The 20539-nt window shown below is 40.4% G+C and overlaps 2 protein-coding genes across 3 annotated transcripts in view; one reads left to right on the top strand and one right to left on the bottom strand.

The window, feature by feature from the left end:
* The first annotated feature begins 412 nt into the window (after positions 1-412).
* On the top strand, positions 413-9202 carry LOC112046812 (sorbitol dehydrogenase). Its single transcript, XM_024083614.2, has 8 exons — positions 413-761; positions 1503-1536; positions 2155-2288; positions 2848-3038; positions 3560-3744; positions 5033-5211; positions 6682-6803; positions 8087-9202. The coding sequence occupies exons 1-8, from the start codon at positions 660-662 to the stop codon at positions 8229-8231; spliced, it is 1092 nt and encodes a 363-aa protein (XP_023939382.2). The 5' UTR covers positions 413-659; the 3' UTR covers positions 8232-9202.
* A 115-nt stretch (positions 9203-9317) lies between these two features.
* LOC112046808 (recQ-like DNA helicase Blm) overlaps positions 9318-20539 on the bottom strand; it is a 33437-nt gene continuing 22215 nt past the window's right edge. For both annotated transcript variants that reach the window (XM_024083610.2, XM_052886652.1), the window contains 6 exons: positions 18948-19082; positions 18395-18556; positions 17071-17261; positions 12400-12577; positions 11111-11223; positions 9318-10249 (listed from right to left, as the gene is read on the bottom strand). In XM_024083610.2, the coding sequence (XP_023939378.2) occupies positions 10137-10249; positions 11111-11223; positions 12400-12577; positions 17071-17261; positions 18395-18556; positions 18948-19082 (892 nt within the window). In that variant the 3' untranslated portion in view covers positions 9318-10136. The remainder of the gene's footprint in view (positions 10250-11110; positions 11224-12399; positions 12578-17070; positions 17262-18394; positions 18557-18947; positions 19083-20539) is intronic.

The raw sequence follows: 20539 nt of genomic DNA, 5'->3' as shown, positions 1-20539 counted from the left end.
TTTCTCTGGTATGCAGGTTTCCTCACGATGTTTTTCGTCACCGTTTGAGACGTGATATTTAATTTCTTAAAATGCACACAACTGAAAAGTTGGAGGTGCATTCCCCGGATCGAATTCGAACCCACACCCTCCGGAATCGGATGCAGAGGTCATATCCACTAGGCTATTACGGCTACGTTCAAATATTAGCTACCTAGTAATACCACAGAAAACATATAATACCTACATATAAAACAAGCTACAGAAATCTACTTATAAACTTATGTGAAGTGTAACTTATCAAATAAATTAGATATTGATAGTGGTCGTTAACCCTTATCTAAATTATCGTATCGTAAATTAAAAATACGTAACTGCTGTCCCCACGATACCAGTTACAGAAAAATCGCGCGCCTGCCCGCATTAAAGCAGCGTGGTGGGCAAAGCTCCATATTTCCTCTCAAATAAGAAGCCTGGCCCATTAAAGGGTTAGAATAGGTTGATAATGATATATCAACAAATATATTCTACAACTATCAACTGAACGCGAGAACTGTATGACCTTCACTCTGTGAACTTGTTACATAAAACAAAGATTAAATACCGCTAACATTATCTTATTTTGAATGCGTATCTTTTGTTTTATCATCTTAAAATAATTACTCGTAAAATGTCAATAAATGTCGTCAGTTTCTGGGAGTCTGCGCTCGCGAAAAGTAAAAATGACTGAAAATGAGGAAAACTATGCAGCTGTGCTTTATGGACCCAGTGACCTGAGAATCGTAAGTATTTAATTTTTATTTATTTTTATATAACTATTGTTTGTTAAAAACAAGTCGCCCGTAACTCCGTTCGTGTGAAAATCTGTTATTCTCAATTTTTGCGAAAACAATAGTTTTTCCGAGATAAAAAGTTGTATGTAGGTGTGTTGTGTACATGTCCATTCTTACCCGATTACGGCGAAACCAAAAGGATGGGTTTTGGCAGTCTATGTATGTATGTAAGCATGTTTGTATGTTCCATCGTAACGCCTAAACTTCAGTACAATAAGTGTGGTGACCACGTCTTTAACATGACGACTTTTGTACCTATGCGTTTCTTGATTTCTATCTGAATTATTTTCTTATTTTGTCCTAACCATGGGACCAATGAGGCAATTAACAGTTTCTATACGGACTACGGTCTATACTCTACACCTATGTTCTGACATGTCGTCCGAGATAATTATCTAGAATATAAAATCGTTGTAGAATATAGTACGATCCGTGAAGAATAATAGATAATCATTAACGGCTACATAATCGCTGTTATTTAAATAATACTAATATAGACTTGATGTCGGGCGCCAGGCCCACCCATGCCTATGTCTATTTTACCAACTCACCCATGCCTATGTCTATTTTACCAACTTCCAATATGAAAGAGGAATGCAAGCTGATAATGACACTAGAACGAAACGTCCTAGGAACGGTCAAGCGACTGTATCTTTGTTGTTTAACAAAATAAATATTTTATTGTTACAGGAAAAATGCCCGATGCCGGAGATAAACGATGATGGTAATGTATCTACGAGTAGGTAGGTTAACTGGTTAACCAGTTACCACATTCAACACTTGCATTTGAAAATTTCAACTTAAGTTGACTGAACTGGCAGCTTTGATTACTATTAATAAAACGTGCACAAATATCAGATTAAGACTAGTTACTAGAATATTATCTGGGCCTCTCATGGCGAGACCGCGACCTCGTCTAGATAACGTCGCTGCGTCGGTTAAATAATATTGCAGGTACTTTAAAACAAATATTAATAAACCTAAAGATATATAATAGGAACAAATGTAATTATTATGTAAATGCACGTAAACATACAATGTTCTACAATAAGTAAATACCTACCTAGTTACTTTTTGGTTTCGGTCATAAACGGCTGTACCTAGCGATTTCTGTAAAATTCTGTAAAAATGAATGTCGTTTGTTTGCTTTCCCGCTAAGATATTATAGCTGACCAGCCAACGGTTATCATAAACTAAATTAAGTATCACCTTATTTGAATGGTTTGAGCTAGGGCTAGGTACAATGTGGCTCCTATTCCTGTATTGTAGCCCGAACCAGGATTTGCATTCCAGAACATTATTTTTCTATTAAAAGTAAAAGTAAGATACGTTTTTATTTCAGAGGTTCTAATAAGGATCGAGTGCTGCGGGATATGCGGCTCGGATCTGAAGATGTACTCCACGGGCAAGTGCGGCTTCGAGAGTGTCACCGAGCCCATCATACTGGGGCACGAGGGCGCTGGTGTTGTGGTCAAGGTACTAGTAAGAAATTTTCACAGAAATCATTAGTGTTGTTGTCAAGGTACCTACTACGAAAGTGTCACCGTACATCATACTTACTGGGACACGAGGGCGCTGGCATTGTGGTCAAGGTACTAGTAAGAAATTTTCACAGAAATCATTGGTGTTGTTGTCAAGGTACCTACTACGAAAGTGTCACCGTACATCATACTTACTGGGACACGAGGGCGCTGGCATTGTGGTCAAGGTACTAGTAAGAAATTTTCACAGAGATCATCAGTGTTGTTGTCAAGGTACTACAAAAGTGTCACCGCCCATCATACTAAATGGGACACGAGGGCGCTGGCGTTGTGGTCAAGGTACTAGTATTACTATACGGAAGTGTCACCCAGCATTTGAAATGAGACTTTACAATCTATTTAATTTAAGAGTTACGGGTAAGTTAAATAGGTAAGTGATGGTGATTGAGACCTTTTTTAGCTGTGTTCTTTGTGTGCTTCACACAAAGAATCGTAGGAGCAGGAGAAGGATATTATTGATTACATATATAGCTATTTATTATTTTCCGTTGCAGGTGGGGAGCAATGTGCGTAGCCCAGCGGTGGGCGAGCGCGTGGCGATAGAGCCGACGCAGCCGTGCCGCGCGTGCGCGCAGTGCCGCCGCGGCCGCTACAACCTGTGCCCGACGCCGCGCTACTGCTCCACGGCGGCCGCGCCCGGCAACCTGTGCCGCTACTACTCGCACGTCGCCGACTTCACGCACAAGTGAGAGCGTGCTCTACTGCAGGCACACGAGCGCGTGGCGATAGAGCCGACGCAGCCGTGCCGCTACTACTCGCACGTCGCCGACTTCACGCACAAGTGAGAGCGTGCTCTACTGCAGGCACACGAGCGCGTGGCGATAGAGCCGACGCAGCCGTGCCGCTACTACTCGCACGTCGCCGACTTCACGCACAAGTGAGAGCGTGCTCTACTGCAGGCACACGAGCGCGTGGCGATAGAGCCGACGCAGCCGTGCCGCTACTACTCGCACGTCGCCGACTTCACGCACAAGTGAGAGCGTGCTCTACTGCAGGCACACGAGCGCGTGGCGATAGAGCCGACGCAGCCGTGCCGCTACTACTCGCACGTCGCCGACTTCACGCACAAGTGAGACCGTGCTCTACTGCAGGCACACGAGCGCGTGGCGATAGAGCCGCAGCCGTGCCGCTACTACGAGTACAAGCAAGACTATTAACGGGTACAATACGTGATTTATAAAATGATTCGTGATCGGTTGTTGACAGGATCCCCGACAACCTGAGCATGGAGGAGGGAGCGGCCGTGCAGCCGCTGGCCATCGCCCTGCACGCGTGCCGGCGCGCGCGCGTGCGCGTGGGCAGCGCGCTGCTGGTGCTGGGCGCGGGGCCCATCGGCGTGCTGTGCGCCATGACCGCGCGCGCCATGGGCGCCACCGCCGTGCTCATGACAGGTGAACGAACGAGATAATGTACCACGCAGTTTGTAGGACATTAAGGCTGTTGAGTGTTATAACTATATATTAAGCAACAGTAAAAATATCTGGTTAGTAACAACTTTTGATAAATTACCCTCCTCCCAACTTGTATCAATTCAAAATTCAAATTTCATTTATTTCAATTATTCTTTAAAATTAGTTAAAAAGCACTTTTTAAAAGTCAGGATTAAACATAATTTAATTTAATCTAATGGTAGTAATAATAGTCGAAAACTTATAATTAATGTTACGAGGGTTCCAAACGCGCCTTGGTCCGAGAAGAGCCCACAACAAACTCAGCCAAGGTTTATCAATAACGAGGTGATTAAAAGTTGTTACAAACCAACTGTTTTTTTACTGTTGCTTAATTAATAGTAATACAACTTAACAGCCACAATGTTCTACAAATTGCGTACATTATATCGTTCAGACGCTTAGAATTTTTTTCCTGGTAACTCAGTTAGCTACCAGAATCAAGAATTTTCGTAAATAAAAAGTTGATCGTCCCATCGAGATGAAGCTCTAACGAAAAATTAACTTGATAGTAATCACTTGTAAAAAATGTTCTACAGATCCCGGACTACTACCTATAGATAATCTTAACGTACCTTACTTTTATAAGAAAAAGCGATAAGTAGGTATCACTACGAGAGCCGTGATAGCCCAGTGGATATGACCTCTAATTCCGGAGGGTGTAGGTTCGAATCCGGTCCGGGGCATGCACCTCTAACTTTTTAGTTGTGTGCATTTTAAGAAATTAAATATCACGTGTCTCAAACGGTGAAGGATAACATCGTGAAGAATTCAGATATCAGAGATTGGGCCAGCGTGGTGGACTATTGGTCTAACCCATTTACATTTTGAAAGGAGACTCGAGCTCAGTAGTGAGTCGAATATGGGTTGAGAATGATGAGGTAATCACTTGTAAAAAATGTTCTACGGATCCCGGACTACTACCTATAGGTAACCTTAGCGTACCTTACCTAAACATAGTAAGTATTTTTTCATTTTTTTTTATTCTTTACAAGTTAGCCCTTGACTACAATCTTACCTGATGGTAAGTGATGATGCAGTCTAAGATGGAAGCGGGCTAGCTTGTTAGGAGGAGGATGAAAATCCACACCCCTTTCGGTTTCTACACGGCATCGTACCGGAACGCTAAATCGCTTGGCGGTGCGTCTTTGCCGGTAGGGTGGTAACTAGCCACGGCCGAAGCCTCCCACCAGCCAGAATGTAATTAAGTATTTATTTTCCAACACCGCAGACGTGGTGGCGTCTCGTCTAGAGACCGCCAAGAAGCTGTGCGCGACGCACACACTGCTGGTGACGGCGGCGCACAGCGAGCAGCACGTGGCGGAGCGGGCGACGGAGCTGCTGGGGACCGCGCCCGACGTCAGCATGGACGCGTGCGGACTCGCGTCCGCGCAGAGCATCGCTATGCTGGTGAATTTGCATTACTTTCATTGTAATAAGAGTTACAATCAACAGCTTTGTTATTGTTACTTACCTATTGAACTGCCTGTAATCAAAGGTAACGCTATTTATGAGCCGCTGAGACTGAATAGGGATAATGACAGTTTTTTAAATTGTATATAAATTAAGAGCATGCTAATAGTAAAGCAATTTTGTAAAAGTAACAGGATATCTGCGATCATTACTTTCAGAGCTACAGGGATCTAAAGGGTCAGATTTGCGGCGCTGCCACGGATCCCTGAAAAACGCCCCATACAAAATTTAGTAGTGAGATTGATATGGGCGTTCAAACAAAATTACTAATATCTTTGTTATTTCTGCGTTTATGTTTATAGTTCATTTATTAAAAAATGTCACATTTAATATAAGACAGCTAAAACTGTATGAATTGTCATCTAATTACGATATAGTAGATTGTTATACAAGGGGCTAAAAAGACCCATTATATACGAGGTATTTTTAGGGCCTGAGACGTAAGTTGAGGGTCGCCTAAATAGAAACCGATTGTTGTTGTTGATTTGTTGTTGTTTTCTTAACTTATTCAATTTTTCGTAGGTAAGTATTTAAGTAAATGCGTCTGGACTTTGATGGTAACAGATTGAAAATTTCATCCATCTCCAAATTCAGTAGATGAAGACACCAATAACAATTAATGTTGAAATATATGAAATTTACGGTCACAAATTTACAATTATTTTCTGAAATAAATGAAGTATGTATTATTTGTTTTTTAAATTCTCGCTTTTTAATTTTATTTTTTTCACATGAGAAAAAGGCAAAGGTATTAATTACACCGTAAAGGATGTCCCATGTCTTCAATAAAAATTAAATAAAAAAAGGAACGCATTCCACAGACAAGAACGCTGCATTTATTTCCAATTTAATGTTTTTTATTTATTTTTCAAAACAATCAGAGCCTTACCTATAATGATTCAATTTTCGAATAAAACCTCCTCCGTTTTATAGTAGGCTAGTACTCGTACTAGACAAGAATTAAAAAAACAAAATTACTTTAGCCCTAATAATAGTCCTAATAAATTTATTTAATAAATTTCAAAATCTATTAAATAGTAGATTGTTATACAAGGGGCTAAAAATACCTCGTATATAATGGGTCTTTTTAGCCCCTTGTATAACAATCTACTATTTAATAGATTTTGAAATTTTATGATCTTATTTATTTTGCAAATATCCAGTCAATTATTAACCGAATTTATTATAAAAATCAATATATTCCAACCTAGTCATCATCCCCATCATTGGTTTCTACCCACAAACACTCTACGCCTCAGTCTGACTGCTATACAGCCGTCTCCTGGTTCTAACCTCCACCAATTTTCAACCAAATCGGTTCAGCGGTTCTCCAGCTATAAATAGTAAAACGCGACTTTCTTTTATACATATAAGATAGATAGATACACAATAGTTTGGTGACCGCAGGCGACCCGCTCCGGCGGCACGGTGGTGATCGTCGGCATCGGCGGCGAGCGCGCGGAGGTGCCGCTGACGGGCGCCATGCTGCGCGAGGTGGACGTGCGCGGCGCCTACCGCCTGCTCAACTCGTGAGTTTCATATCAATCAGCCTATTTTAATGGCCTACTACAGGGCCAGGCCTCCCTCCTTATAATAAAGTTGATAAAGTTAACCAAAAAATCAATGAACGACCACTATGTTAATGATAATGACCGGTACTGACGGCTTAACGTGCTCTCCGAGAGTGTAATATTGTACAGGATCCACACCCTCTAGCGAAATAAAACAACTAAGGCACAAGGCTTCTGATCGCTTCAGCCTCCATTGCGAATGCCAAAATGGATTCTGATGAAGAAACACTGATGTTAGCTTTGTTACTTCATAGACGCCGGAGACTAAAACACAATAATTTGAAAACATCCATTATCAATTAATCGAATGAGAGAGAGAGTGATTACTTTATTATGGTTTGGAAACGAATTAAAAATACTCCAAAACAATTCAATTTTTTTTTTAGTTGGCCGATAGTTGGACTACTTTTTAATTGTGCGTGATTTAGTTGGACGATTTGTTGGACGGATGTGCGGGCTGTCATAAATCGCTATACCCGTTCTATACTCGGCCACAGACTCGGCCGATTAAGTCGGCCAACTAAAAGTTGTAAGTGAGCAGGGGCTCTAACGTATACGTTGCGAGCCCGTTCCGCTTTGAGAACGCTCGCAATCCGCTTGTATGATAGCTTTGTAAAACATACGTGCCAGTAAACAGATGCTGGAAGGACATTAGGTACACATCTTAGAATGTTCTTTGAGATACGAGTACGTCGACTCGAAAAGTTTTGTGGGAGTCGACGTTTTGTATTTCTCTCACAAAAATAAACGTTTTTTTTATTCTTTACAAGTTAGCTCTTGCTACTGTAAGGTCCCTTGTCCTTACTGTAATAGCAGTAAGTCACTGTCTCACCACTTGATTATTATGCACTATAACAGCCAGCGGCACACATCCGCCTTCTCTCGCTGCCAGAGACAGACTGCCCGCTTTCTCCCACTATTGTAAGGTCCCTTGTCCTTACTGTAATAGCAGTAAGTCACTGTCTCAACACTACACTATTATGCACTATAATGGCCAGTGGCACACGTCCGCCTTCTCTCGATGCCAGAGACAGACTGCCCGCTTTCTCCCAAACCGGTGTATATATACACAAAAACTACAACTACAATCTCACCTGATGGTGAGTGATGATGCAATCTAAGATGAAATCAGGTTAACTTGTTAGGAGGAAGTCACACCTCTTTCGGAATCTTCATGACAACGTACCGGAGCGCTAAATCGCTTGGCGGGTTAAATGTTATGACCGTTACAAATGTTTCAGATACCCGCAAGCTCTGGCCGCGGTGTCGAGCGGCGCCATCGATCTGAAGTCATTCATCACCCATCACTTCCCCCTCGAGAGGACCAAAGAAGCTATGGAGTTCGCTAAAACCGGAGAACCGATGAAAATTATCATACACATGTAAAGAAAAGCAAGTCAAAAAGGCAGATTCTTAAATTTTAACCACTTAATATGAAAATAGATTTGTAATAACAGGAGTGACATGTACCTTTAGTGGCGTGCATAAGGTTGTTGATCAGGGTATCCACTAGTAAGACAAATTATCCAAATGGGAAATCTTGCATATAATAAGCATTAAGAAAACCACATTTTAGCGCCACTGTGTACCTTGTATAAAAGTCGTTTAAAATAAAGATTTAAAAAAATAAGTGGGGTCGGCAAATTATGTCCATTCGTCTCCTTCACATTTTTTTTTACAAATCAAATATAATGAGCTTTAAATCTTATTTACTGAAAAATTAATACGAGGCCCCGCTTCCATCCGCGTAGTTCCCGTTCGCGTGAGAATAAAGAGATAAAATATAGTCGATTTATGACACTTGCAAATAGCGTGGCCTTGTAGTGGTAAATGAATTCAGAATCGGTTCAGTAGATTATCCCCTACTATACCACAAACTTTACCTCTTTAGAGTATTAGTATACTGCCGTGCTAAGAGCAAAGCGGTATCTCAGTGACAGCAAGTTTCGAGATAATTGAGACCTCTACTTCCTTACTATAGCTCTCGCCTTTGGCTCGAGCTGCAATATATAATTTTCAATTTACCGCACTTATATCATAAGGTAAAAGTGAGATAGGAAAAGCTTTCTTAATGGGTTTTCTATACTTTAATAATAAAATACTGCTATTAGGTTTTTACTTCTATAAGGTTTTTAGATGGATATTTTTCTAAACTATCTGATGGCACAAAAATCTTGGCCTATTCTCATAGATACCGGATAAGCACAAAAAATTTCATCAAAATCGGTCAAGCCGTTTCGGAGGAGTATGGCAACGAAAACTGTGACACGAGAATTTTATATATTAGATTTAAATTTTTCAACCATATATTATAAAGAACAAATAAAAATACGCTCTGTTTTCAATAAAAATAAAAAATATAGGTAGTACGGTTTCTTTTTGGAAAAAAAAATCGTAAGAGAATATTATATGAAAATGTCAATATAATGTCAAACAATTTTATGGGATAAAACTGTGAAAAAAAACCCTATGTATTTATAAAAATAAAAATTTATTTACAGTCACTTCACTTATCATTAATTTGTTTTAATCATTAAATGAACATTAAATGTTTATTTATTATTACATTGACAGGAAAATTTACATATAAAACAACAATTGGATAATAATAATAATAATGATTAAGTATTGAAATTAAAAAAGAAAACATAAATTTATTATCACACTTATAATCACACAAGTAATTTTACTCAAGATATCATTGCTAAATTGGCTGTACACGCATCTATAATGCTCGCACTACACGATGAGCTGGCCACCCTCAGACCAATAAGCTAGTTGACACTTTTTTTTTAAATATAGTCTTAAATAGTTCATTATCACTACATTAAATTTTTTTTTTTATATTTTTTGACACGTGATAACATGAAAATTTCAGTTTTAAATATGTTTTTGACAATACGAACCAAAACGCCTGCTGGCCATGATGGCCGACGTACACGATTACAACTGTGAAACATCGATATCATTGCGACAGTTTATACAATCGCATTAGATCATTGATCATATACTTTGACAACAGAAAAGTAACGTCTATTTTGTTCGCAACACTCCCGATGGGGTGGGAGGGGTTAGCGATGCGCATACCACTTCACACCCGCGCAGTCCTTCCCCCCGTCGGCCGCATATCATGGGAACGAATCAAGGAACGAAGGTCCTATTGGTCTGAGGGTGAGATGTAATGAATGCACAGGCATTATAAATTAAATTATTTTTTTATACTTGTCTACGACCGAAGGCATTTCTTTGAATTTTTCTATATAACATTATATCTACTTACACAATATGGCACTATATAAGATTAAGTCTGGAGGGTTTGAACACCCCCGGCCTGGTGTTCAACACGGTACTGTTGGCGCGCGGCACGGGCATCGAACCCAGTGCGTTGCCGCCGGTACTCGTACCTGAAGGAAAACATTAATCTCTATTACTTTTGAAAATATTGTATATCAATAAGTCTACGAGTAGGTATATGATAAAAGTATAATTTTTTGGTAAAACCAAACTTTCAATATTAAATCATACTTAGCAAATGTTAGAAAATTAAATAAGAAGGCATTTGTATTAACGGATATGCTACATTATATGTTACAAACAATCTGGTTATAACTGTAGTGTTGTCAATATACGTAGGTACCATGACGTATAATGACGAGTAATTCTTTGTTCTTAAAACTAAAGTAAAATATACGAAACTAAACTAAAATAAATAAATAGATTTAAAAACGTATATTGTCAATATCCGTATAGATAAAAGATTGATGAGATTGATTAGATTTTTAAGCTCTGAAAATTTTCGTTGCAAGTTTCGAAAAAAAAGTAAGCTTGATGGTTCAATTATTAATTTTGATTAATTTTCATTGATAGGAAATCAAACCATTAATTTCGTTCTTCACAACGAAACCAAACCAAAATAAACGTTCGTGTTAGGAATTGTAAACACTCTTTTTTAATACCGTTGGTACGCAGTACATAGACCAGTCGTCGAGCCCTGGGACTGAGGACTCGCCCAAAACCCATAACCGTTTTGGGCGAGCGCAGAAACATCGCCTGATGGGGCCCAATGACAAGCAGTCAGACTCTTTAAAGTCTCTTCTGAGATTCATCTACAGTGCAGTCATGGTGTATGGTAGATAGATAAGGCACAAAGATACGATCGTTTGTATCTTTGTTCACAACTGCTGAACTAACAACACGAACGTCTACTCGTGAAGCAAATGAAGGAATGGATCGCGTAGTCAGTGTAGCTCAGTGCGAGGCGGTACCTGGTCGGGCGCTCGCCGGACTGCGCGCTGCGGCGCCGCGCCCGCGCCCGCGCGCCGCGTACGCTCCTCGCGCGGCTTTTGTCTTCGCCGCCGACCCGCCCTTGCGCCGGTATCTTAAATAAGATCTCAATATAAGATTGGATATAATAAAAACACAATGTGGTCAATTTTCATAAAATGATATTTTGAAGCCCCAAGATAATATTCCGTCATCACTTCGGCTGAGGATTTTACGAATGTACAGGCAGAACAGGCTTACCCGCTATCAGTTGTTGTCAAAACTGATACAGTCATAGGTTTTGGAAGAGATGGAGCCGTGAATACCTGACTTCACTTCAAAATAGGCAAAATGGAACACTCCATATTACAAGTTATTATTTAACATAACTTGCTGCTTCTGGCCATAGGACAGGTCCTCTAGGTCCCGGGAGAGACGGTGTGGTTCACGCCGCTAGAGTTAAGACCAGAACAGGTCATTATACAAGAGCTGTAGTAAAGCTTTGCCCTCTACCTCCTCAACTTCAACTGGCGCTAATTAACTATTTTCTAAATTAGTTAAATTACTTTTAATTACTATGATGGATGTGTTGTGATGAATTAAGGGATTTTTCTACCTAAGAAGGCCTACTGACAGATTTGCAGCTGCACGCAAAAGTTTGCAGGTCAATCAAGGTCGCACAAGAACCCTATATCACCTAAATTATAAGTTCACTTATTTCTACACCAATGGGGATGACGACTAGGTTTGAATATATTGATTTTTATGATACATTCGGGTAATTAAGGTCAATGTTAACTAATTTATACGTAAAAATCAAAGATTGTCTGCATATTTGCAAAATAAATGAGATTATAAAATTTCAAAATCTAATAAAAATCTTTTATCGTAATTAGATGTAAATTCACACAGTTTTTGCTTCCTAACATTAAATGTGGCATTTTTAATATTTGAACTATAAACATAAACGCACAAATAACAAAGATATTAGTAATTTCGTTTGAACGCAACGATCATTACATTACCTACGACGTCATTAGTTCGTACCATTTTGTATGGGGCGTTTTTCAGGGATCCGCGGCAGCGCCGCAAATGACACTTTAAATCCCTGTAGCTCCGAAAGAAATGATCGCAGATACCCTGTTCCTTTTACAAAATTGCTTTAATATAAGCATACTCTTAATTTATATACAATTTAAAAAACTGTCATCATCCCTATTGTGACACAATAAGGAGAAAGAGACCAATAAAAATCGTCACACTGCTTCTCCTCTCAAGTGAATGTACGTACCGTTTCCGGACGCCGCCGCGGTAGGTCTTCCTCCCCCGCGAGCGGCTGGTGGACATGCTCTCCGCGCTCTTGGCGACGCTGCTCCAGTCGGTCTCCGAGTCGCTTTGCTCTTCTTGGAAATCTTCTAAATTCTTCTTTTTCTGCTCTTCAAGGTCGTCCTCGTACTGCATCAATATACCTATAGCAAAACGCATTTAATTAATTTATTTACACAAAACTCTACAGCTGACACGGCAAACGATGTTTTGCTATGATTTTAAACTTATTTCGTGGTTTTTCATTATTTTTTTTTTTTTTTTTTTTTTTCTTCTGGGTTTATCTGCGATCAGTATCATAACTATAAGCAGATGTGTTCGGTGATAACTTCGCTTTTCGAGTGTATTCCCCAGTGAGAATATCCCCTCATTGTTTTTATAGATTAATAGGTTTAAATAATGTGCTTTCTTTTAAGCCTGCTCTGATATGTTCTGTGAATCAATTTTGAAGCCAGAACATTTGGATGACTCCTTAGTCGTGTTTTGTATTTTTCAGTGACGCTGTCAATCTCTTCATTGACAGTTTTCACCTTTAGTTGCTCGTGAATCTCGTCATTCTTTATGAACCACGGAACACCACAGATCCTTCTCAGAATTAAGTTTTGGGTCCTTTGCAGGATGGATATGTTAGAGTTGCTGGAACTTCCCCATAGCTCGATGCCATACATCCAGACTGGCTTCAATAGTACCTTATATAGCAAGAGTTTGTTATCAATGGATAGTTTGCTATTCCGACCTGCTATCCAGTGTATGTTCTTATATCTTATGTTAACCTCTTGTCTCTTTGTTTTGATATGGTGGTGCCAGGTCAAACGCCTATCAAGGTGCAATCCCAGGTATTTGACACTCTCTTTATGTGGAAGCTCAATTCCATCTAGGAATACAGGAGGGCAGTTTTCTTTGCGCAGCGTAAAAGTAACTTGCACAGACTTTGAAGTGCTGACATTGATTTTATTTGATTGAAGCCATTTGGATATTGCTTCTAAACCTTTTTGAAGTGACCTTGAAGCAACTGCAGGGTCTTTGTCGGTAGCTAGAACCGCAGTGTCGTCGGCAAATGTAGCAGTTGTAACCCCTTTTACCTCTGGAAGATCTGCGGTGTATAATGTATACAACACAGGCCCCAAAACTGAACCCTGCGGAACGCCCGCCTTTATTTCATAAAATTTAGATGTTACATCTATTTCCTTTACCTGAAACAATCGTTCTGAAAGGTAGGATTTCAGTAACAGGTAATAGCTATGAGGGATGTGTGTTTTAATTTTATATAATAGACCATCATGCCAGACTCGATCAAAAGCCTGTTGAATATCGAGAAAGACTGATGAGCAGTATTCTTTATTTTCCAATGTTTCTCTTATTTTATCACAAACCCTATGTACTTGTTCAACAGTGGAATGCTGCTGCCGAAATCCGAATTGGTGGCTGGGTATTGTGTTATTGGCATTTAATATTGGTAAGATCCTTCGCAAGAGAAGTTTCTCGAATAATTTTGAAAGAATAGGCAGTAAACTAATTGGTCTGTAGGAAGTGATTTCGGTAGGCGGTTTACCAGGCTTAGGTATCATCAGTATTTGTGATACTTTCCATAGTAGTGGGAAATATTGTACTCTTAAAATTCCATTGAAAAGCGATGTTAAGAATACAATTGCCTTTTTTGGAAGTTGTTTCAATATTTCATTTGTAATAAGGTCGAATCCTGGGGCTTTTCTATCAGGCAGTCTTTTAATTGTTCCCCACATTTCTCTAACTGTGACTGGGACAGGTGGAAGAGACATCTGAAGGTCCATGTTAAGATGCTGACTAATATTCAGTTCAGATTCAGGATCTGAGATATTGTTTGGACAGAAGACTTTTGCTAGATGCTCAGCAAAAACGTCGGCTTTTTCCTGTGGACTTCTCGCCCAATGCTGGCTTGTTTTGATAGGTGGTTTATGAATTTGAGGTCTGTTGTAGAATTTTGTAAACTTCCACAGAGAATAATTAGTGTCAGCTGTAGGACTTAGTGACTCCAGTTGAGATTCAAGAGTTGCATCGTGCCATCTCTGCAACATTTCCGAGAGATTTTCTGCAGCAGTGATGAAGTTTACTTTATCCTGGTGAAGTCGACTTTGGTGCCATATCCGACGCAATCTCCTTTTATTTAGAACAGCTCTTTTAATGTCCAAAGGATAGTTTTCTATTTTATTGCAATTCTGAGTCTCTGGTGTATTAATCCAGCAAGCATTTTGTATCAGAGTCGTTATGAATACGGCCGCCTCTTCTATGTCATCATGTGTCTTGAGAGCTACTTTTAAGTTGATTTTAGCTTTGATATACTCCCTAAATGATTCCCAGTCTGTGCGTTTGTTATACAGCGACTCTGCTTTCATATATTCAATTACTTTAGTGTCAACTGTTAATAAAACAGGTGTATGATCAGATAGACTATCAAAGCAAGATTCAGGTTTCAGGTAGTGCTTAGTCAATCCTTTTGTTATAAAGAAATCCAAGAGGTCTGGTAGCTTCTTCGGGTCACTTGGCCAGTAGGTTGGTTCACCCGTTGAGACTGTTCTAAGGTTGTTATTATCTACACATACCTTCAATTGTCTACCTCTAGTTGTAGTTAGCCTAGATCCCCAAAATGTATGTTTAGAGTTCCAGTCTCCTCCTACTATAAAGCGGTTACCAAGACTATCAAAGTAATGGGAGAACATGGTAGCTGTTATTTTATGTTTCGGGGGGCAATACACTGCAGATATAACAATCATGCCTGCTTGATCCTCAACAGCAATGGTTGTCGCCTGTATATGTTCGGTTTTGTATTGTGGCATTTGATGATGTTTTACTGAGTTTTTGACTATGACTGCAGTGCCAGCATGACTTGTTCCATCTGGGTGGCCTGTATGGTAGCACTGAAAGTCTTTGAATTTGATGCAGGTTGATGAGTTACAGTGTGCTTCAGAAATTAGAAGTATATCAAGTTTATGCTCTATCATAAATATTTCAACAATGTTTTTGTTCGGTGTTAATCCGTTTATGTTGTGGGTAGCTATTCTAAGAGAACCTATTTGGATGATAGTCTATCAACAAGTTTGACCATAAGACTCATAAGAGTACTTATTTGTTGTAGGATCATATCAAACTTCTCAGATTGTTTTATAAGAATTTGTTCCAGTGTAGGATGCACTCTGCTGGAGTCTGAATTTTCATTTATGGGTTCATTATGATTATTTAATGTTGCAGCATATGACTTTTTTGGTGGCTTCTCTTTGCTAATAGGCTCGTCTTGTTGTGGGATATTTCTGGTAAATTTTGGTTTCTGATTTCCTTTGTTGGTAGTTATTCTGTTTCGGCGTAGAAGAATTTCTTTGTAGACTTCGCATCCCTTGTAGTTAGCTGGATGAGGCCCATTACATAAAGCACACTGAGCTGGACTGTTGCGGTCACGTTTCTCGCACTTCGTCACACTCACACTCGGTTTTTCATTATGAATATTATTTATTTAATATCGACATAAAAAATCTCGTCATTTTATCGTGGTATGTACCCGTTTAAATAAATAATATTCATGATGTTTTGCTATAATATAAATTTCTTTAAAAATACTAAAATCGAAATTAAAATGGCGGTGGGGTTAGGAGAGTGAAAAGAACTTTATCTTTACTTTACTTTACTTTGCTGCCATTACCTGTCACTGACACTATCAGCACTGACTGAGCTACAAGCACTGACCTGGCTACAAGCACTAACACTATCAGGCCGAGCTACGAGCACTGACACTAGCAGCGCTGACCGAGCTACAAGCACTGACACTATCAGCACTGACCGAGATACAAGCACTGACCGAGCTACAAGCACTGACCGGGCTACAAGCACTGTCACTATGAGCACTGGCCGAGCTACAAGCAGTGACACTGTCAGCACTGGCCGAGCTACAAGCACTGACACTGACACTATCAGCACTGACCGAGCTACAAGCACTGACACTGACACTATAGGCACTGGCCGAGCTACAAGCACTGACACTGACACTATCAGCACTGACCGAGCTACAAGCACTGACACTGACACTATCAGCACTGACCGAGCTACAAGCACTGACACTGACACTATCAGCACTGGCCAAGCTACAAGCACTGACACTGACACTATCAGCACTGGCCGAGCTACAAGCACTGACACTGACACTATCAGCACTGGCCGAGCTACAAGCACTGACACTGACACTATCAGCACTGACCGAGCTACAAGCACTGACACTATCAGCACTGACCGAGCTACAAGGACTGACACTATCAGCACTGACCGAGCTACAAGCACTGACACTATCAGCACTGGCCGAGCTACAAGCACTGACACTATCAGCACTGACCGAGCTACAAGCACTGACACTATGAGCACTGACCGAGCTACAAGCACTGACACTATGAGCACTAACCGAGCTACAAGCACTGACACTATCAGCACTGACCGAGCTACAAGCACTGACACTATCAGCACTGACCAAGGTACAAGCACTGACACTATCAGCACTGACCGAGCTACAAGCACTGACACTATCAGCACTGGCCGAGCTACAAGCACTGACACTATCAGCACTGACCGAGCTACAAGCACTGACCGAGCTACAAGCACTGACACTATCATTACTGACCGAGCTTCTCGACGGCGTAGGCGGAGGTGATCTCCAGCAGGCGCACGGCGTACTTGTCGTAGTTGGCGCGCGTGACGTGCGGCAGCGCCAGCATGGCGGCCGGCGTGTCGGGCAGGCTGCCGGCCATGGCGCGCAGCGCGGCCTGCGGGAACAGCGCGCCCAGCGACGCGCCGCGCGACGACGCCATCTCCCTGTCGACCGGCGGATGTTTAGGTTTTGACGACCTCCGTGGCGCAGTGGTATGCGCGGTGGATTTACAAGACGGAGGTCCTGGGTTCGATTCCCAGCTGGGCCGGTTGAGGTTTTCTTAATTGGTCCAGGTCTGGCTGGTGGGAGGCTTTGGCCGTGGCTAGTTACCACCCTACCGACAAAGACGTATACCGCCAAGCGATTTTGCGTTCCGGTACGATGTCGTGTAGAAACCGAAAAGGGTGTGGATTTTCATCCTCCTCCTAACCCAACCCAAGGAAAAGAAAGAAAAATACGAGTGTATTCCAAAATCCGTGCTGAGCCGTGATAGCCCAGTGGATGACCTGTGTTTATCCAAAATTAAATAAGGTTTCAAGGTAAGGGTTCAAGGTTATCAGCTGAAAATCAGCGCTGTATGTCCAATATTTCCTTGGTACATGCAGCACAATGCTGGATCCTTTTTCAAGGTTGTGCCAAATATAACTTAGTGCTGTTCTGATGCTTAGACTAAGCGGTTTGAGTATCAGGCGCTACAATTAATTGTATTAAGTTAAGCCAGTTAAGCGTGACACAATTTTTGAAATAAATGTTTCTTCTCTCTTTCTTTCTTCTTGCAAATATCACATGTCTCAGACGGTGAAGGAAACATCGTGAGGAAACCTGCATACTTGTGAATTTTCTTAATGTGAGTGAAGTCCGCCAATCCGCATTGGGCCGGTGTGGCTGTTTATAATAAGCCTACCTCATTCATGCTCTACAGTGAGCGGGATATGGGTTGTTGACTCAGACCAATTATTGTATAGGACCTGCCTCGCTAGACGTTATTTTTCTGTCAAAGTATATGATCAACGATCTAATGCGATAATAAAAACTGTCTATAGAATCGATGTTAAATAGCTGTTGTAATCGTGTTCGTCGGTTAAAGAGCTCCGTAAAAATACCTTTTTGTGTAATTGGATTGTGTAAGAAACGGGCAAAAACTTCTAGTTTAGTATAAGATATATGCAAAATCTAAGCTCGTTTTCCTCAGAAAATGGCAGACAATTTTGTTCGTGACTGTGAATGCGATACAGGTCCTTCTATAATTGGTCTGAGGTTGCTGATGATGGAGTGAGAAGAAGCAAGAGTGACTGACCTGCAGGCCTCCACCAGGTCGGCGTAGCAGCGGTCCTCCAGAGCCTTGATGAGCGCGCCGACGTGCGAGTCGTCGCTCTGCGCCGGCGCCGCCGCGCTCACCAGCGACGCCTTGCTCTCCACCTTCATCGGGAACACGATGCGCAGCTTGCCCGACATCAGCCTGCGCACACGTATTCATTATATTGAAGCTCAGACCAATTATTGTATAGGACCTGCCTCGCTAGACGTTACTTTTCTGTCAAAGTATATGATCAACGATCTAATGCGATTATAAAAACTGTCTCTATAGAATTGATGTTAAATAGTTGTAATCGTGTTTGTCGGTTAAAGAACTCCGTAAAAATACCTTTTTGTGTAATTGAATTGTGTAAAAAACGGGCATAAACTTCTAGTTTAGTATAAGATATATACAAAATCTAAGCTCGTTTTCCTCAGAAAATGACAGACAATTTTGTTCGTGACTATGAGTGCGATACAGGTCCTTCTATAATTGGTCTGAGTAGTCAAGGGATAACTTGTAGAGAATAAAAAAAGAATACTCGTGTGCTCACTTGTCGACGGCGGGCCCCAACGTGACGTAGGCGCTGGCGATGTCGTTGTTGACGACGAGCCGCTCCGCCAGCAGCTGCCGCACCATCATCTGCCGCAGCAGCCGCTGGGCGTCGCCGCGCGGCCAGGACCTGCAGCTGTAAACAGAAGTTAATTCACATTAAAATTGCGAAAACTGAGATCGCTCGACGATTCACACCATATGTCGATGCAAAAGTCTACAACTTTGTAGCAAGGTCCTGTAATCTTTGCAACCTCTCAGTAAATCAGGCAACCCTAACAATAACAAATTGGTTAAAAAGTTTAACTTATACAGACACCGAAGAATTACTCAATGCAAATATAAAATAAGCTAAAATAATTGTGTACACCATCTAACGTTTCTGCTTACTGTTTTACTTTACTTTTCTTTTTTGTAATGTATTTCTTTTTGTAATGTAGTCCTATTTATTGTAATTTTTGTAATTATTTTATTATAATTTTTAATGTTTTCCGTTGGACTAGGACGTCCAACGGAAAATTTTATGGTTTTTTGTATCTATTTTTGGTTAATAAAGATTCTATTTATTATTAAAAGTATTGAAAAAAAGTTCATTTAAAAAATGAAATAAGTAATAAAAATAAAGTAAGTGGGCTTTTTTACCACAAGACTCAAATAAATCAAAAATGAAAAACAAAGCACCATCTTTGAGCCCCAGGCATCTGCATCGCAACAAGTTTTGAAGTGTACAAAAAGGGTTTAAAATAACAAAAACTGTTTTACTACGCCTGTAGATAGCAGCACGCATCTCAAAAGCCTCGCCAGATCACACTTTTCACAACGAATTCACCAACTTACTCCTCCTAAAGAAGTTTTACTTCAATAACAATTTTCATTGTACAAAGTATTATACGGCAGTAGTGTCATTTGATATCAAAAATCAGTTGTGTCAGCTAATGGTAGGCGTCCACAGATTCGCATCGTACGGATCGCATGAATCTACCGTAAAATTTAAAATCGATTTACTGCGTTGCGCCCGATACGTACTCGTACGATGGGGATCTGTGAACACCTGCCTTAAGACCGAGACATATTTCCGCACGCGATCAATCTACTAAAGCAGCTATTTCCAAAATATGAAAATACAAAAATTCAGAATTAATTTGTTTCAATTAAGCTTAGTTTACAAGCACTTCCGAAATGTCAGGATTATGTCATAATTTAATTTAATCTAATGGAGGTAATAATAGTCGAAAACGTAAATTAAAGATACGAGGGTTCCAAACTTGGAACCCGCGCCTTCGAGAAGAGCCCACAACAAACTCTGTCTAGGTTTATTTTTTTTTGTCTACCACCATTTTACAAACTTATTTAAAACTAAGCACAGTCGTATAATACAGTTTAACACCAAGCTTTTTTATCATTTATATAATCATTAACATTAAGACTATAATATGTCAAAAATTCAAAATTCATTTATTTCAAGTAGGCTCAGTTTACAAGCACTTTTGACACGTCAGTTGGCTATTTGTAAAGATTCTACCACCGGTTCGGAAGGCAGATTCTGCTGAAAAGAAACCGGCAAGAAACTCAACAGTTGGTCTTTTAAAAAAA

The sequence above is a fragment of the Bicyclus anynana genome, chromosome 17 (genome assembly GCF_947172395.1).
Source record: "Bicyclus anynana chromosome 17, ilBicAnyn1.1, whole genome shotgun sequence".
Classification (NCBI taxonomy): domain Eukaryota; kingdom Metazoa; phylum Arthropoda; class Insecta; order Lepidoptera; family Nymphalidae; genus Bicyclus; species Bicyclus anynana.
Note: the sequence above shows the minus strand (reverse complement) of the source record. Positions and strands in the feature narration are given on the sequence as shown.

Excerpts from the sequence above, each read along its gene's own strand:
- LOC112046812 (XM_024083614.2), top strand. The coding sequence starts at position 660 with ATGTCGTCAGTTTCTGGGAGTCTGCGCTCGCGAAAAGTAAAAATGACT. Across the intron at positions 3,039-3,559 it reads GTCGCCGACTTCACGCACAA|GATCCCCGACAACCTGAGCA; the intron begins GTGAGAGCGTGC and ends GGTTGTTGACAG. Across the intron at positions 6,804-8,086 it reads GCCTACCGCCTGCTCAACTC|ATACCCGCAAGCTCTGGCCG; the intron begins GTGAGTTTCATA and ends CAAATGTTTCAG.